The sequence below is a fragment of the Lineus longissimus genome, chromosome 11, assembly GCF_910592395.1.
Source record: "Lineus longissimus chromosome 11, tnLinLong1.2, whole genome shotgun sequence".
NCBI classification, from domain to species: domain Eukaryota; kingdom Metazoa; phylum Nemertea; class Pilidiophora; order Heteronemertea; family Lineidae; genus Lineus; species Lineus longissimus.
The window spans coordinates 15,846,319-15,862,499 of NC_088318.1; the positions used below are offsets into that span (position 1 = coordinate 15,846,319).

The following is a 16,181-nucleotide window of genomic DNA, read 5'->3' on the forward strand; positions in this document are numbered from 1 at the left end:
CAAGTCTCTGTACTCAGCAACATCAAAAACGATCATCTTCCTCACCGTTATTATTATAATTTCCGCTCCTCAGAAGACAACCCAAGGCACAAATTGATTCCAACACATGATGTTCCCTCACTGAGCTAACCCGCAAATAGTTTACGAAAATACTTTGAAGTGAAGGACTAAACCCTCCCTCGTGGTGTATTTGACATTGTCATATTCTGAGCTTGTGTCCAGAGGGGTAACAAGATGTCCATTTAGGTAGAAAAGCGGGAGGTCACAGTCGTGTTGCTTGCGGCAGGGTTTTGCTGTAATACTACATGTATTTCAGAAACCAGTCGTGGTCAAGGAAGGAGGTGCGACATTAGCACCGCACATTCAAGTGTCGTCGTCTAATTGACCTTTTCCATTTCTTCATCACTAGTTACTTCCCGGACCAAATACTTACCGATTTATCTAGCACTACTTTTAGAGTCCGCACCATCTTTGACTCGCACTTTGGTATAGACAGCGCCATATATCGATTCCTAACACTTCCAAATATCTTAAAATGGAATCCATTGATGGGGAATTCGTCCTCATAGTCATGGTTGAATGCTGTGAGATCAAATGTTAAACCATGGACCTTAATCTCTGGGGTTGGTACCTGGCGCTGCTCCGGCCGCTCAATGGCCGCCACCGCACCATACGACTTGCAGGAGATCGGCATAAACTCATCACTCAGGCCAAGCCAGCGGGCGGAATGGCCGTCAGTGCCATCACAGACTATTGCCAGGAGACGACCAGGAACACCATCCAACTCTTTGAGACTATCTTTTGTGAACTGAAACGAAAAAAGGCCAAAATTCCTTATGTTAAGTTATTTAGTATAGATGTATACATGTATATGCATGCGTACCGGTGTGTTCCTTCGCCGACGGAAAATACAATTTGTTTAATACGTTGTAGTGTCATCGTCTCATCGACATCATTGGAGAGACTCATATTTATGGATACGGACGGGTATTATTCTTCCAAAACGGCCAAAAACTGTCGGGACTTTTCAGACAGAACCAGAAAGAGCAATTGAAAGGACAGAATCTTTCCGGAAATGATTCGTTCCTACATTACATCGCGGATGCGAGATATCGACATCAGGCCGGCTAACTACGGCGCTGACTTGATAATTGGAATTTTTTTGAGACGGCAACCTCATGTTACAGCCACCTCTCCGACACGTCTCCATCCAGCATCGATCTTCAACTATAGCCCCATTTCGGATAGCTATCGCCTAAATGGCGGCACTCCGTCATAGTAATGGTGTCACGCAGATGGTTCAGCAATGAAGCAGTAATATGCTGAGATTATTTTGCGATTCGGTTGGTGTTGCTGGGTTCGTTTCGTCAGTGAGCTGCTTCTCCCATGTCGGTACCCGGAGTATAACGCATATTGTCGTGGTCGGATAGAGCGAATAACGACCGGAATCGTTCTCCATCAGTGAATTTTGAAATGGTCTCTTATTTCATTCTGTCATTAAATTTCTATTGTATTATTTTCTCCACCAAGTCGCTGCAGCACGTCTGCCTCTATGTAATTAGCTGAGCCATTATTATTAAACCATCCAATTTATCAACCGCTGGCGCTGTATTTTACCCGGAGCATGCGTAGCGGCACCGGTAATAGACACGGATTATAAAGTTTCTCCGGTAGCTGGTGATTGAATCGTAATGATTGAGTTGATGATTCTTCTTCCGCGAAGAATTTCATTTCATTTAATTATTTTCAACCACCAGCATACACTGTGGTTTTCAAATACCTCAGAATCCATTTCAACTAGACTGTTTATTAAGATGCATAGCTGCTCATATTGAATGTATTCATGAATATTTTAATTGAGGTTTGAAGGATATTTGAGTCGGTATAATCAAGATCAGCGTAATTTCTAATAAATACAGGCATACTTCGAACAGCCCCACGGTGAAATTTTGTGGTAAGAAGGTGTTTCACAAAATTAATAATTTCCGCCAGAAATTGGTCGAAGTATGCTTTTGCGGCGTTTAAAAAAAATGATTGTGAAGTATCTACGTCATAGATACATTGAAAATTTGAGCTTATTACATGTACCTCCTGAGAAGCAGGATAAATTCTTATGCCACTCGCACTCACGCTATTACGAAGAGCTCTGTGCCGTAAGCAGAAGGACTTGCTCGACTATGAACCGGATGACTTGAAGTGAAGGAAGGAACTACAAGATTGTAATTGGAATTCTCAGTCGAGGGTGCTTTGATCTTCAAGGCTCATGAATTAGAAAGGCCAATTAGAGTTGTGTGAAGTATATTCTCAGGCGAGTAATGACATCAAGGATGCGTGCTCAGGCCGAGTTTGGGTGGTGAGGGCCGGGTGAGAGGGTACGGATGTGACGGGGTGACCATGGTAAGGGGTGATGGTGTCGTCGAACCTTTCGGCAATAATTCAGTCGTTGGAGTTGTTTTTTCCACTGACCGGGGAAAAATTCATGAATTGATTCAATAGTGCTTTGATCTTACTCTGCATAAGAGTTAGAAATGCCAATTGAAGTCGTATTATTAAGTATTTTCCAGCAAATAATAGCATCCTTGTTAGAAGCGAAATGGCATGGCTATGTTAGAGCAGAGGCTATTGAAAGATTCTTGTTAGAGGGGACAGGGATACGGAAGTGAAGTGCCCGGAGAGACGTGAGGTTTGGTGATGTTCTTATGAAACATAATATGAGCCCGACGAATGATGGCTATCAGACTGGTACTTATACTGACATATCATGCATGTCTTAAAGTCGATCTCAAGCCGGGAAAAAATCCCAGAGTATAATTTACTAATGGCATACCGTTATCTGAAATGACGGTAAATGAGATTACTCTGACGCAAGTAATGTCAATTAGATCTCGAAGGTGCTTATTTCACCTGCATTATGAGATAATGTAACACAATTTGATAGACGCATGAGACATTTAATGATCATGGATTTTAGCTTGTAGATCTAAGTACGATTTGATATATTCACTATGATGTATGTTTCTTGCGCAGTTTTGTGATGACTTGGTTTCCTAAGTTACACAGAAATATCGTTGTCCCCCCCCCCTCCACTATATATCCTTACCAAGAGTGCTAATTATCATCCATGCTGTTAGTTGATGGTACGGTACAATGAGGAATGCATTTTCCTCTGTACGTCACAGGAACCTAGCCTGTCACACACAAACAGATTAGAAGACCATTGGACGGCCGCCATGGCCGGAAGCACGCTGCAATTCAGGAAATTAGTACATTGTCGAACGTGATAGGACAAGGTGGTTGTGACTCAGACAGGCAACCGGGTTCAAACAGCGCGAAATTGGAAAGGGATCCTGGCGTTGCATTGTCTGCCTGCACTGTCCATAGCAAAATGTGGGAACCGTCCTCTGCCTGTCAAGAGAAGATACAATTTCATAGAAATGAGATTACGAGCCATGATCAACATGTCAGAAAAAAAAGCGAAAATAATATATGTCTTCTTTATACCATCACGTAATGGTCACCGTGTAAAATATCTGTTCCGCGCGCTTCGTGTACATGTACGTACAGATGCCTCACCATGCGCCCCTTTCACCACACCACATAATGTATCATTAAAATAAGCCTCCATTCCATGATTGTTTTGAATGGTTCGTTTGGTTTTCATTACTTTCTGATGAGATCAGTTGCCACTGGCGCGGTGTATTGTCTTTAACAATGCCTGCGGCGTTTGATAAGAAAATGCTAGTGATCGTGGTATGCGCGGCCTTTTCTAGTAGGAAATATGCAGATCAGAACACTCCGTATCAGCTATGGCGATATATCCGATCCACTAAATAAATAGAGAAGCACTTCGAGACTCTCCTAAGATATAATCGCTCACAGGATATTTAACTGCTGCAGCTCACAATTGACAAAGATTCTGAGATATATGACCGTTCACAGGAGTCTTAACTACTGCAGCTCACAATTGAGCTTAGAGTAACCAGACTAATTATTCTAAGAATTGAGAAAGGACAGAATGTGGACCAACACTATATTTCCATTATTCCATACGGACAAAAGCGCGAAGTATCATTCTCTGGAAAGAAGACTGAACAAATATGTCACCGTTATCGTTATCCTTTCCTCGTCCACATTTGTAACACTACCCAGCCATTTCATAAGCAAGGAAGCCAACACAGTAATTGCATTAGCCGTGTATGGATGAACGATCTTTGATGTTCTATACTGCCATTGATATTTCCTCTAATGGTCAATTTCCTGCTTTCCTGTCAATCGTGGAACTAATGTGGACGGCATGGCCTGCAGGGCTTACATCGGCCTCTTAGCTGAAGGGATGCTGAAAAGGATATTTGCAGCATGGCCTAATGGCCAACATCGGCCAAGTTGCTGAAGGGAAATAATGGACTGAATGGACGGCATGGCTTGCAGGACCTGTGCTCTTAGCTGAAGGGATGCTTAAAGGATATGAGCAGCATTGCCTAATGGGCCAACATCAGTATCGCTTGGCCCTGCAAAACTGACATCCACCTCTTAGCTGCTGAAGAGAAATAATGCAACACACATTGACAGTATGGCCTGCAGGGCCAACATCGGCCTCTTCGCTGAAGGGAAATACTGGGTAGAATACAGTCGGTCCCAGTTGGGCATAACATTGTCTAGAAGATGATTGCAGACGGCATGGCCCACAGTTCAACCCGTTGCAAATATATTTAGCAAGTATATTTTCTTCTGACTGCCTGACCCGAAAACAAATGCTTAAATTAATACAAGACGAAAGAACAAGGAAACTCGAGTGACAGACAGCTTAACTGCCTCGCAGAAGAAAACCAACCATTTTGTCATCCGGCAAAAAATGCGGCCAATTCCGCAAGGAGCTTGAGGGAACAAATGATTAACTTGATGAGCGGCTGCGGTACCTAATTCCTTTGCTGAGGCAAATAAGAAGGTCGGGATAACAGACAATGTGACTTATCGATATATTCCGGAACGACTGAAACGACAGAACATCAGACTCATCAATAGAGCCATCAATACATTTCTTCCCATATCCCTTAACAAGAAGCTTTTCATTTTGGTTGTTACGCCAGAACTGCGATTATTTCAGACCGGATTCTGGGCCATTACCCTCCAAATGAAGATTGAATGCTCTCTCATTACAAAAGTGCTCTTAGGGTGCCGGTAATGTGTGGAAGTCACATCCAATGAAGCCACGTCAGGTTAAGATTGCCATTCTGCAGAGGTGACGGATTTTGAGTAAAGTGGATAGCGGAATTTACGCCATTTCTGAATTAATGAGTTAATGGTTGTAATCAGTGTTAAAGTATTTCGTATGAGATGGGGTCCTTAAAACATATTCCCGGCAGGGCGTCTACGACAAAAGTCTGCCAAACCCATTATCTCTGTTTTGCCCGGGAACAGAAGCAACTTCGTCATGTTTACTTTTCTTCGTTAAAAGCATTTCATGTTAAACACTAAATGAGTTCGACAAACATCAAGACATCAAGATAAATGTACATTTATTGCAGGTATATGTATGTATTCATTGTACTTTTATTGATGGATTAAGAATATGGATACTTAAAACAAGGGATGTGAATTTGCTGAGGTATACATGTATATAGGCAATGAGCGAATCATTTCAGCTACCGCTGTTTTTTGAGATTCCGTCTCAATCTAAAAATAGATACTGCCCCCCAAAAGAATTGCATTGTCAACATCAATTGTTAGCAAAGGTCCTTTTACGCTGACATGCATTCAGAAGCATTTAAAGCAGCATAACCGATTGTTGTTAAAACAAAAATACACAAATACAGATGATAATGTCAGCCCCAGCGATAGGTAACAGCGAATATTGGTATCTTAGATACCCGTGCGTCAGATGTATCTTTGATCTGTCCCAAATATCCCAGGGCATTATGAAGCAAGCATCCTTTAAATATTCGTCTTCCTTATGTATTCGGGGCAACCAGTTTTATATCGGATTCCTTTGTTTTGAACGCGGTCGGGCGTTGTCTGTGATATTCAAGTCTTTCTCAACATGCATTCTATTACAAAACATTCAACATGGCCGACAGACAAACAACATGGTGGCCAGAGGGTGAAGCAGCGATATTAAACCTCTCTGTTGGTGAAATGTGGCTAGCTTCGCTTGTGAAGAGGATGGCATAGGATGCCGATGGCTGCCTGCATATCAGTCTTAGGCTAGGGCACTTGACATTCATCACTGTTCATTCGAAATTTCTGTTTGAATGCTTTGACTTATTGCAATTTCTGGGTATGGAAGCTCATAAAAAGAACAACTGAAATGTTAATCCGGTATACTACACGGCATGACATTTGAATGTTTGTTATACAATGGAATAAGACTGAAGAATAACTCATCCTCGCCATCTTTGGTGTCGACTGTCTCGTTCGCGAAACCTGCAAAGCTATTTCTGAACAATTTAAAGAAACGTTCAGCCTTTTCTATCTAAATATCTTTAGTCGTATGTTGGAGATGAAATGGCTTCTCCTTTTCAGATTTTATTGCTGTCTTCCCCGCAACTTTTCTACTTCGGCCAAGAAGCGTTGGGTTGAAGCCGCTAGCACACCTATTATGCATATATACACACGATATCATGTCGGTGTGATCGTGTGCGAGCGCTTCCCCCCAAGTGTGCGGCGCAGCTTGTAATCTTCACGATTCGAAGACATGTATCGCAAAAGAAATCAACCATATCAAACTCGCGGCCTGTATTGTTCTCCTTCCAATATCACCAGCTAGTCCGTCACCACAGGAAGTATACCAACGCGGCCATAGTATATCATTCAGGCTGTCAGAGTCTGGAGTGGTTTCGCGACGCACCTGAATGGTTGATTGTTTGACTTAGTGTCGAGACGTGACGTATAATCAAAACACACCAGTTCGCCACAGTAGGTAAATCATTCTCCAACGCAGCGATAAGATTCAAGAAAACGCCTCTTCACACTACTATCACTGCGCAAGGAGTATGTCGGTAAATATCACTCACTATAAATCGCAAGGAAACCGAATAGCTATCGGTAGATATTGATATGGAGTCGACACCCAGCTACAAAACATACAATATGACCCCTGCATGGGACACTCGGTATGATAGGTGAAGTGGAAGGTTTCTCATAAGGACACTGCTGTATCTCGGACTAACATATTGCAATTCATGATTTAACAGCGTGGGAAGCATTGGCACAGTATGAATGCGTATATTGAATGAGTTCGTGACATTTAAGAGATCAACTGATTTTCTGCGGTGACCTGGGTACGTTGGTCATCAATAAACGACAATATCGTCACGACCATTCTGATATCAGTGCTGATAGATCATGTTCGCGGCCATAATCAGTTCCAAGTAATAGCGCCATCTGGACCAACTTGATTGGATGCTGGCAGATGACGGCCCAGCAGGGCATTGGGGAGTTGAAAGGGCAAGATGAAAAATCTATAGTATCACCACAGACATGACAGGTTCTGCAGTATCCCCAATGTTTTAAAACGAATTACGAATTGATAACTGTCGTTAGAAATAGAAGTTGTCTCTGTCCTACATGTAGTGCACTGTTTTTATTGCAGTTTATTGACTTTTTAATGATTCTATTCGGAGAAGTCACGGCCCAGTAGGAATCAAACACCATAACACCATCTGCTGAGACATTGCAATCACGCGATATTTATCAGCATACGACCGGCTGATCGATATATTGGTCAGTTTGAATATTATATCCATTAACGGTCAGGCAATATAACACGTCGAATAATAAATGTTGCACTTGTTAAAAAATAGATATTGTTTCTCCACACAAACACAATCAATGAATGCGCCGCAATATGACCCATCGCATGCAAAGGGAATGTCTACAGACGTGTATAACCATGGCCACTTCCTTGAAAAGGTCGGAACACTATGATTGTTGTTACACTCTAGCAATATCGTTATGCTGTGGACATCATCATCACCATCATCATATCATCATGTACCCTTGGCCGAAATAAACAAACATAAAACTCATTTGGAGAGAAACAGTTGGTCATTGTCAAAATTGAGTTTACACATAGTCATCCGGCGCACACTGCTGAGTTTACACAACGTGTTGACTATGCAAAGGACCAATGCTATTATGAAAAGGTTTTTGTTTGCTGGTCACGTCATGATATAAATAATCGCGACAAGTTACGAAATACTGGTCGAAAAGTGCAATATGTGACAATGTCATAAAATTTGCCGTGACAAGAGGCTTTGAGCGTCTTTTGAATATTGAATGGCCGAGTCTCCATTGGCGGCCAATTCGAGCAGGGGCGGAAAGACGTCTTTGATAACAGTTCCGGTAATGCACAAGGAGGGTGTGCTATAGCATGTGTTCGTAAAGTGAATAAGCTATTGAACCAATCAATATCGTGAATGTGTTCTCCTGTCTCTTCGAAGGAAGTTCAATCTGCGCCTTCCAAACGAATGAATTGAAACTCTGCAAGGCTAGCAGAAACTGGTCAAAGAAACAGCAATACATGTCAGAGGGACGGGCTGACTATATCATGCGCACTGAGGATTTGCTTAAACCTATATTGGTTCAGGTTTCTAACATTGACATTGTGTTTGTCTCATCATGCAATAATCTTAGATCGGTGAAAGTATATCATGCGCTGTATCTCGGTTGTCAACATCAGCCACATAATCTGACATTCAAGATGGTAATGACTTATACCGCCCGGGGATATCACCATCCCAAGACTTATTGTTATTTTCATTAGGAATAATGGTGCATATCAATATACAGCAATGTCTCGAAAGGAACTCTTTCGAGATGATTTACAATCTTGTAGTTAATGGTTGGATTACTGAGATGGTGAATGGATGTTCTTTTGCACTGCATCGTTAATAATACGCCAGATCGGATTTACCAAACCACTGATTTCGTAAATGATATAGATACAGTAGGATTTATCTGTAATAGTGAAGTCAGTTATGGAAAGCAGTTGTTATCAGAACAAACACCACTCTGTCAATTTATGACCAGGTATGACCAAACATTCTTCAAATCAGTTACAGCCTTAAGGTGGTCATCGACAAAACTCAATGGGATTGATGACGGATGTCATTCTTCAGCCGTCTGGCATGGTCGTTCCCCTGAAGTAGAACAGGCTGCTGGAGAAAACTCACCATTTACGATAGCGCTTTCGTTTTCAAGATATCCGGAGAAAGTACCCTGAGGAATACACACTGAAAGACATTTTTTGTTCTTCTTTTTGTTATATAGGCTATGGAAATAGACAACTAGGCCTTGGTTAGATGGCTTTTTTCAAGTCACTCAATCACTCAACCCATCACAAAGACCCTATGGTCAACTTAGTTCTAGCACGGACCTCTCGTATAGAATTCCGTTGTTCTACCCATTAGAAAAATAATATCAAAAATATTGGTCGAAAACTCCATAAAAGGCAGCTTGAAAGCTTTTAAAAGTTTTACCTGAGTTGTGCCTCGACATGATGGAAAGCCAAATAACCTGTCGAGCCCATATGGCAGAGCAGATAACTGCAAGACAACCTGATATTCGCGTTGTCAGAATATGCGGAGAGTTTTTATCAAAGTTCCACACACAGGCAATAACGAATTCCATATTAGACTGCAAGGTAGACGCCAGTTTTATTGGAAATGATGAATGTAACAATTGCTGAGTCTGCATTCTAAAACAAATAAAGAAGTAATCGTTTTGGTGATTTTTTTCATCGGTGGCAGCAAAATCAAACCCTTCAATACAGTGAGACTAAAGGCAGGTTTAAGTCAGGAATTGGTCACATGAAGTCATCTGTAGGAATCTTTGCTATCTCGCAGTATACATCGAAACTTAACGCTTGTGTCACCATAATTTCTCTGATAAAGTCCACGATTCTTTAGCATATCTCATATTTTCATATTGTGTTTGCAACAATTTATGGCCCCATAGGAGGTGTTACACATGCCCTTATATACTGACACCATGTGTTTCCCATCACAGCGAGCTAGAGGCCTACACAGCCACAGGTGCTCCTTGCAAACATTGACTTATATCGAATATCGAATTCAATCAAATAACTGTGCTGAAGTCCGACGTAATCGTCTGCATACCGTACATATACAACAAAAAAAGCCTTGGCCCAGGGCTCATTCGTACCAAGTATTTGAATTTTATTGATGGACAAGTCCTACCTTTCGTCCAAGTCGTATGTCCCATTCCACCTCGTACACTTGGTTTATAATATCCAAAAGGTACTCCTGGAAGACTCCTATCCGAGTAAAGAAGCAGTTGTCATTCCAGCAACCTTCAATATTGTCAAAATCCACACCCATATTCTTCAAGAACCTCACGCTCTTTGCATCCAGTGCAATTTGCTGTGGCCTATTCAGTAGCGCACTTTTATGTTTTTCTTCGAAGAAAATGATTTTTTGAACCCGATTGCTCTTTGCGGCAATGAGTGCAGAGAGTAGCCCGATAGGCCCTCCGCCGACTATTATCACAGTTATCTTAGTCCACCTGGACCGGACTGAGTCCACGACTATTTTCGCGCACAGAAACCCCACGATTACTGCCACTGTCACAGCCATTATGTCAAGGATGAGAGAGTGAGTGGCATTCGGCGCTAACCGGATGCACTCCGGTAGTCCATCATCCCCTCTCCCCGGCCCAGGCATTCTGCAGACCGTACCCGCTAGAGAGAGAATCAGATCCATGAACACCAGAGTCATCACCGCATACCAACGTATTCCTAGCGGTTCCGACTGCAGTTCGCCGTTCCAGCTACGGCATGTTGGTTTAACGTTGCCAGGGCTTCGTATACGCAAGCTGTCTTGCTCCCCGGGAGTATCCAGGGCGAATGTCACTCGATTGCCGCTCATTAATATAAGTATTCACGTAGTAATTTGAGTTAATTACGGCTCCATCTGATATACTGATGGCGAAATGGTATCCTGTCCATTACTGTCACCCCGTCGTTCCACGAGTGAAGCATTCGATACGTGCTCGATTGGGTCGCAACTCAATATGTTCACACATCGGGAAGCTCCTATCACTCTTCGCTTCTCGCTTATCGATGAATCCCCGCTGCTTCGCTATTGGCGTACGTATAACAATACTTGGCATCGAAACCTTTCTGTCTCACTATCAATCTTGATCAACTCCTGTTCACTGCATGATAGGACTCTAGATAATCCACTTCTAGAGGAAATGGCAAGGGGCATCGCTATTGGAAATGAGCACACCTAGCAGGTCAAAGAGGGACAGGATCATTGCAGTGACTTCTCGATCTTCTTGCAATATGACTCAAGCAACTTCTTAGTCAATTGATTCATGTTGAAGTCTGGGCATCTCTTTTCATGGCAAGTCTATAAACCCATAGGGCTCTACGTGGGCATTCTATTTCCCAAGTTTACAGTGTTTTAATTGTTCCAACAGCCACATGTTGCCTGCTAGATAAAAACTGCATAAAGTGACAGGGACATCACATGGTAAAAATACATAATGTCCTTTTTACTGATTCCTGGCACATTTAAACTTTGCTTTGGTACATGATGCTTAGGTAATATGACGCATTGGCTTAGTGTCGTTGCACATGTACCAGTTTTCAACTTACACTTGCCCCCAGCTGACACCGAGGAATTGCACCTTATATCTCAAATCAAATAATGACACACACTCATGGAATCTCACATCGTGATACCTCTCCATTCATTATCGATCTCCTCTCTTGTACACATGTATATGTATTAACGATCTGGCTGGGGTTAAACAGCTGTCGAGATGTTATCCAGGAATCAAGAAAGAACCTTGACGTGATCCATGCATGGAATGAAGAATCGTGACGATTCTTCAGTTAATTCTTCACGGACAAGCCTTGGTGCAATCCATGCTGGAGCGCGTAGACTCCGATGCAGTCCATTTCGTCATCCTGATCGTCCTTGGCGACAGAATGAGGTCGGTCCATCGAAACCGGATGTAGGAACGCGTGGCCTGGAATGAAGAATCGTGACATGCCTCTTTAAGTCAAGTCGGTGATGCATGCCTGGAGATGATGAATAGTGACGCTTCTTTCAGTCATTTATTCACGGGAAAAGCTAGCGAGCCGTGCCTGGAGCACGAGGCCTGGAGATGAAGAATCGCAATACTCTTCTTTCAGTTTGACTCTCAACGTAATTCCCTGTCGTGCAACGGAATCTAAAGCTGTGTCTCCCCACCCTACACCATCGCGTTTAGCTATCAAGTGTCTCAGAACGTAGGTGACACATTTGATTTCTAAGACTTCGTTACAGTTAAGGGGTAACAATCACACGTTGTTCAAGTATGATGTAAGTGGTGTCCAACAAGCTGTATTCTATTGTTCATCGCTCGTTCTATCGTTCTGGCCAAGTGATAACTAGAAAGATACATGTAGCTTTCTTTCCAATAAGCAAGATATACTGTTACATTTCTCAAAATACGAGTGAGTTGTCATGGTTATTCTGTTTTAATAGCTAATTATTAAAACCTTTGACGTGTTTGAATCTGCCTCACAATCAAAAGAAGTTGAAACAGATTCCAAGATTTCGTTTTCGGGTACGCGTGCGCATGAATAAGAATGCCAACGATCTCACTTATGCGCATGCGTACTGGATACTAGAAGGACAGGAAAGTACATGTACTCGAATTATTTGAATAATCAAAAGTATCAGATATATTTTGAAACACGTTGTATTATGCGATACAAGCCAGCCTTTATGACAAATCTATTAACGTAATGAGAATGTATTGTGATTTCAGTCAAATTTGAGCGAAAACAAAAATGCTTTCGGAATGAATCTGATACAGATGTTTTAAGTTTTGTTGGCGTGAAATCGTATCATTTGTGAGTAAAATTGATATATCATGGATACATTCTTAATGTGGAAATGACATATGATGATATCGTCTTAAAGTTTCATATCTCATATAAAGATTCGATCTGATGGCTATGGCTGGCTCACGCACGACGCCAAATATCTTTTGTGTAATGACATGAAGAAATAATTCCTTCCGCTTTTACAAGGCCAGTTAGGCATGCGCAGTTCATGATAATTATATTTTCTTGTCTCTTCAACAGGCTCCAGATTGCCTGTCATAAAGGTGAGCATTGGACTACTGGGGGTAAAGACGTTTCAAAAGCTATCTCTGCCATGTCTATATGCTTTGACGCGATATTTTGTTATCTCATTCTCACCATCTCCCACAAGACCAAGCCCTGCCGTGAGCCGTGACAGTATAAAGCCCCTTCGGTGATGCGGTACGGCCGCGATGATATAGCGTTATCGATCAGGGTGGCGACTTTGACCACCTGTGCCCAGTCAAGATGACGAGGGTAGATAATCATGGCAAATGGATGGCTTTATATCGTGGATATGTGGGTGAAAGGATCACTGGAGGGTCTACTGGGTATTGCCTCGAGCATCAGCGGAACGGCTGAGTAGGGACAACGGATGTTAAATGAGGTTTGACATTTTTATTACATTTTGAAGTATCAATACTCCTTGACGAATTCGAATCACCACCGTGGTCGGCAGAAGTTCGAACAAACTTTCCAGATTTTGTATCCGGTTACGCATGCGCATGAAAAAGTATCCTCAGTTACGGCTTGGTTACCATGGTTACTTATCAATGCGCTTGCGGGCGTAACCGGATGCAAAATGGAAACGTTGTTCCTACTTCTGCCGACCGTGGTTTGCTGCTTCAAAGGAATTGCAGAGGTGCTTCTATATGCCACAGCAAATCCAACAAAAGGGTCGATGAATTTAGCTGCATGGTGTCTGCTAAAGAAGTCACCGCCCCTGAAAATCCCCTAGCCACCATTTTGAAAACCTAAAAATCTGCTGACAAAGCTGTTCTAATTCCACTTTCGTTCTGAAGGAAACAGTTCATGACAGCCAGTCCTGACATGGAAATTAAATATCCGGTCCCTGATTAAAAGATGACATCTCCAAACTAAGGTCTATTAGAGTTGATGCTTCTTTTATTCGTCAGCTAAGAGGATGTCTTAGGAACACCCAGGCATGGCTCTTAATGAAGAAGGCACGTATATCAGCTGAGTGCATCTTCCCTTTTCTTTCGGTCCGTGACCGCCAAGATTTACCTCAAATGCTGCTGTATTGACTGAGAGACTGAGAGCCGGCTTTGACTAAAATAGAAAGTGTTTCAGCGGGGCGGTGAGAGATACTGGAGAAATTAAATTCCTCCTTGGGACACGCTATTGTTCAGGGATTTATATCTAGAGATTCCATGCGTACACGTCCTTTGTTGGCCAATGTGATACAGGAGAAAAATCGGATCCTCCAGGATATATTGTCCGTGGTATACAAAGGATTCTATTTTGCAGTTTTTATCTCTGACATATTGGGTCTCGAAAGAACCACGCCTTAATCCCTCACCGCAGTCGAAGTGCCTAGTAATCACCTGATACTTTGACGTTTATCTGATAATATGAGTGACATTCAAATTTAATTCGTCCTCTTATGCTGATCAGATTCACAACATCAAACATTAAAACTACAAAAAAATCTTCTCATTCACGTCATAGCAATTGCAATAACATCACTGTCGACGCTTGCAAGATTGGGTTCGATATGAGAATAAAGCGTGCGTATACGCTTGTTGCATGTCGTTGCTTAACAAATTAGAAAGGAGCCCAAAATTGATTTGATGCTTCAACTGAGATTGAAAGTTAATATGAGACTTTCTAACTGATCGACTGTCAGGAGTCCTGTTCGTTCCGACTTTGATATGTTTTGCGACTTGTAAAATGGAAATATATAGAACAACGTTCGATACGGGCAGCAGCCTTTTAACGGAGCAACCGTGGATAACTTGGTCTGTAAGACTGTTATCAATGCTTCGGAGTTCTTGTGGCAAGCAAAAATTCAAGATGGCCATTTCGATGCCATGTACATTTATCTCACTTTGTGCAACGTGTAGCACTTTCCTGCCTTCGAGTTCTTTGCGTAATAGGCTGTAGTATTCGTGCGGAAATTTGCCATTACTGTCTAAAAAGCATATCAACTTGCATCAGACACTCGTGACTGCTTATTATCTTCCGCTCTGAGGGTGTTTTTTATCAACTTTGCTCATCTCGACCGTTTAATCATTAAGATTAATGGAGGATATATTAAAGGTGTGCCGGAGTAAAAGCTGGCAGAAAAATCAATTTGCTGGAAGCCGCTTTCCCAGGAATCGGGTGTCTTGATAGTGTGTGTGGTTTCGTCTATGGCGAGGGGAAATGGTTGTCTAGCCCATTAACCGGCGGGTCCTTTTGTTTCCTGTAACTCAGCTTCTCAAAAGTCAATAGCGCCTCACTTAAGCAAAAAATCGACCTCAAAATTATCAGTTCGGCTGGCGGGCTGAAGTATTGTCCAAGACAAGCATATTTGTCGGTCTGATTGCGGAACCATATACAATTTCCTCGACAAAGCGACAGGAGATTATACGACGGAGAGATAAAGAGGGCAGCTGCCTCTAACCTAATAGACTTGTGTCTTATCAAAAATGGAAAAAAATTGAGTCATCAGAAGTCGAAGCTAGTCTACGGCGCTTGTCAGAAAGTCACTGGCACTTTCAGTCATGCTGCCAACATGAACACCACGCCATCTCTTATTTTCTCGGTGAACATCTCCATAGCAACACGTCTACCCTTTTTGATTAAGTCACTACATCTTCAATTCGACATAGAGTCACGAAATGGAGGGACCATCAAAAGAAATGTATCTTAGATCTAGCTAAAGTAAGAGTTTTGCAATGACCGGACAACAAACATACTAATCAGCTTCATTAGATTAGATTAGCATTCTCAAAGCTTGACTAATGACATGACGAGCGCGCTGCTGAAACACTGAACTTAGTAATGACATATTGAAGGTGGTCAATGTCATACTGAACATGGTCAATGCATTTTGAACCTGGTCAATGGCATATTGAAGCTGGTCAATGTGATATTGAACATGGTCAATGCATTTTGAACCTGGTCAATGGCATATTGAAGCTGGTCAATGTGATATTGAGCATGGTCAATGGCATATTGAACATGGTCAATGACATATTGAAGCTGGTCATTGTCATGTTGAGCATGGTCAATGACATTTTGAAGCTGGTCAATGTGATATTGAACATGGTCAATGGCATATTGAACCTGGTCAATGGCA

At 42.1% G+C, this 16,181-nt stretch overlaps 1 protein-coding gene across 2 annotated transcripts in view; it reads right to left on the bottom strand.

Moving 5' to 3' along the window:
• The window catches only part of LOC135496080 (uncharacterized), a 28,730-nt gene that overhangs the window by 1,768 nt on the left and 10,781 nt on the right, over positions 1-16,181 (bottom strand). The window contains exons 1-2 of one of the 2 annotated variants that reach the window (XM_064785198.1): positions 10,197-11,432; positions 434-808 (exon numbers count right to left, since the gene is read on the bottom strand). In XM_064785198.1, coding sequence (XP_064641268.1) covers positions 434-808; positions 10,197-10,883 — 1,062 coding nt within the window. In that variant the 5' untranslated portion in view covers positions 10,884-11,432. Of the gene's footprint in view, positions 1-433; positions 809-10,196; positions 11,433-16,181 lie in introns of those variants that run through there. The other variant, XM_064785199.1, reaches the window with a different exon arrangement.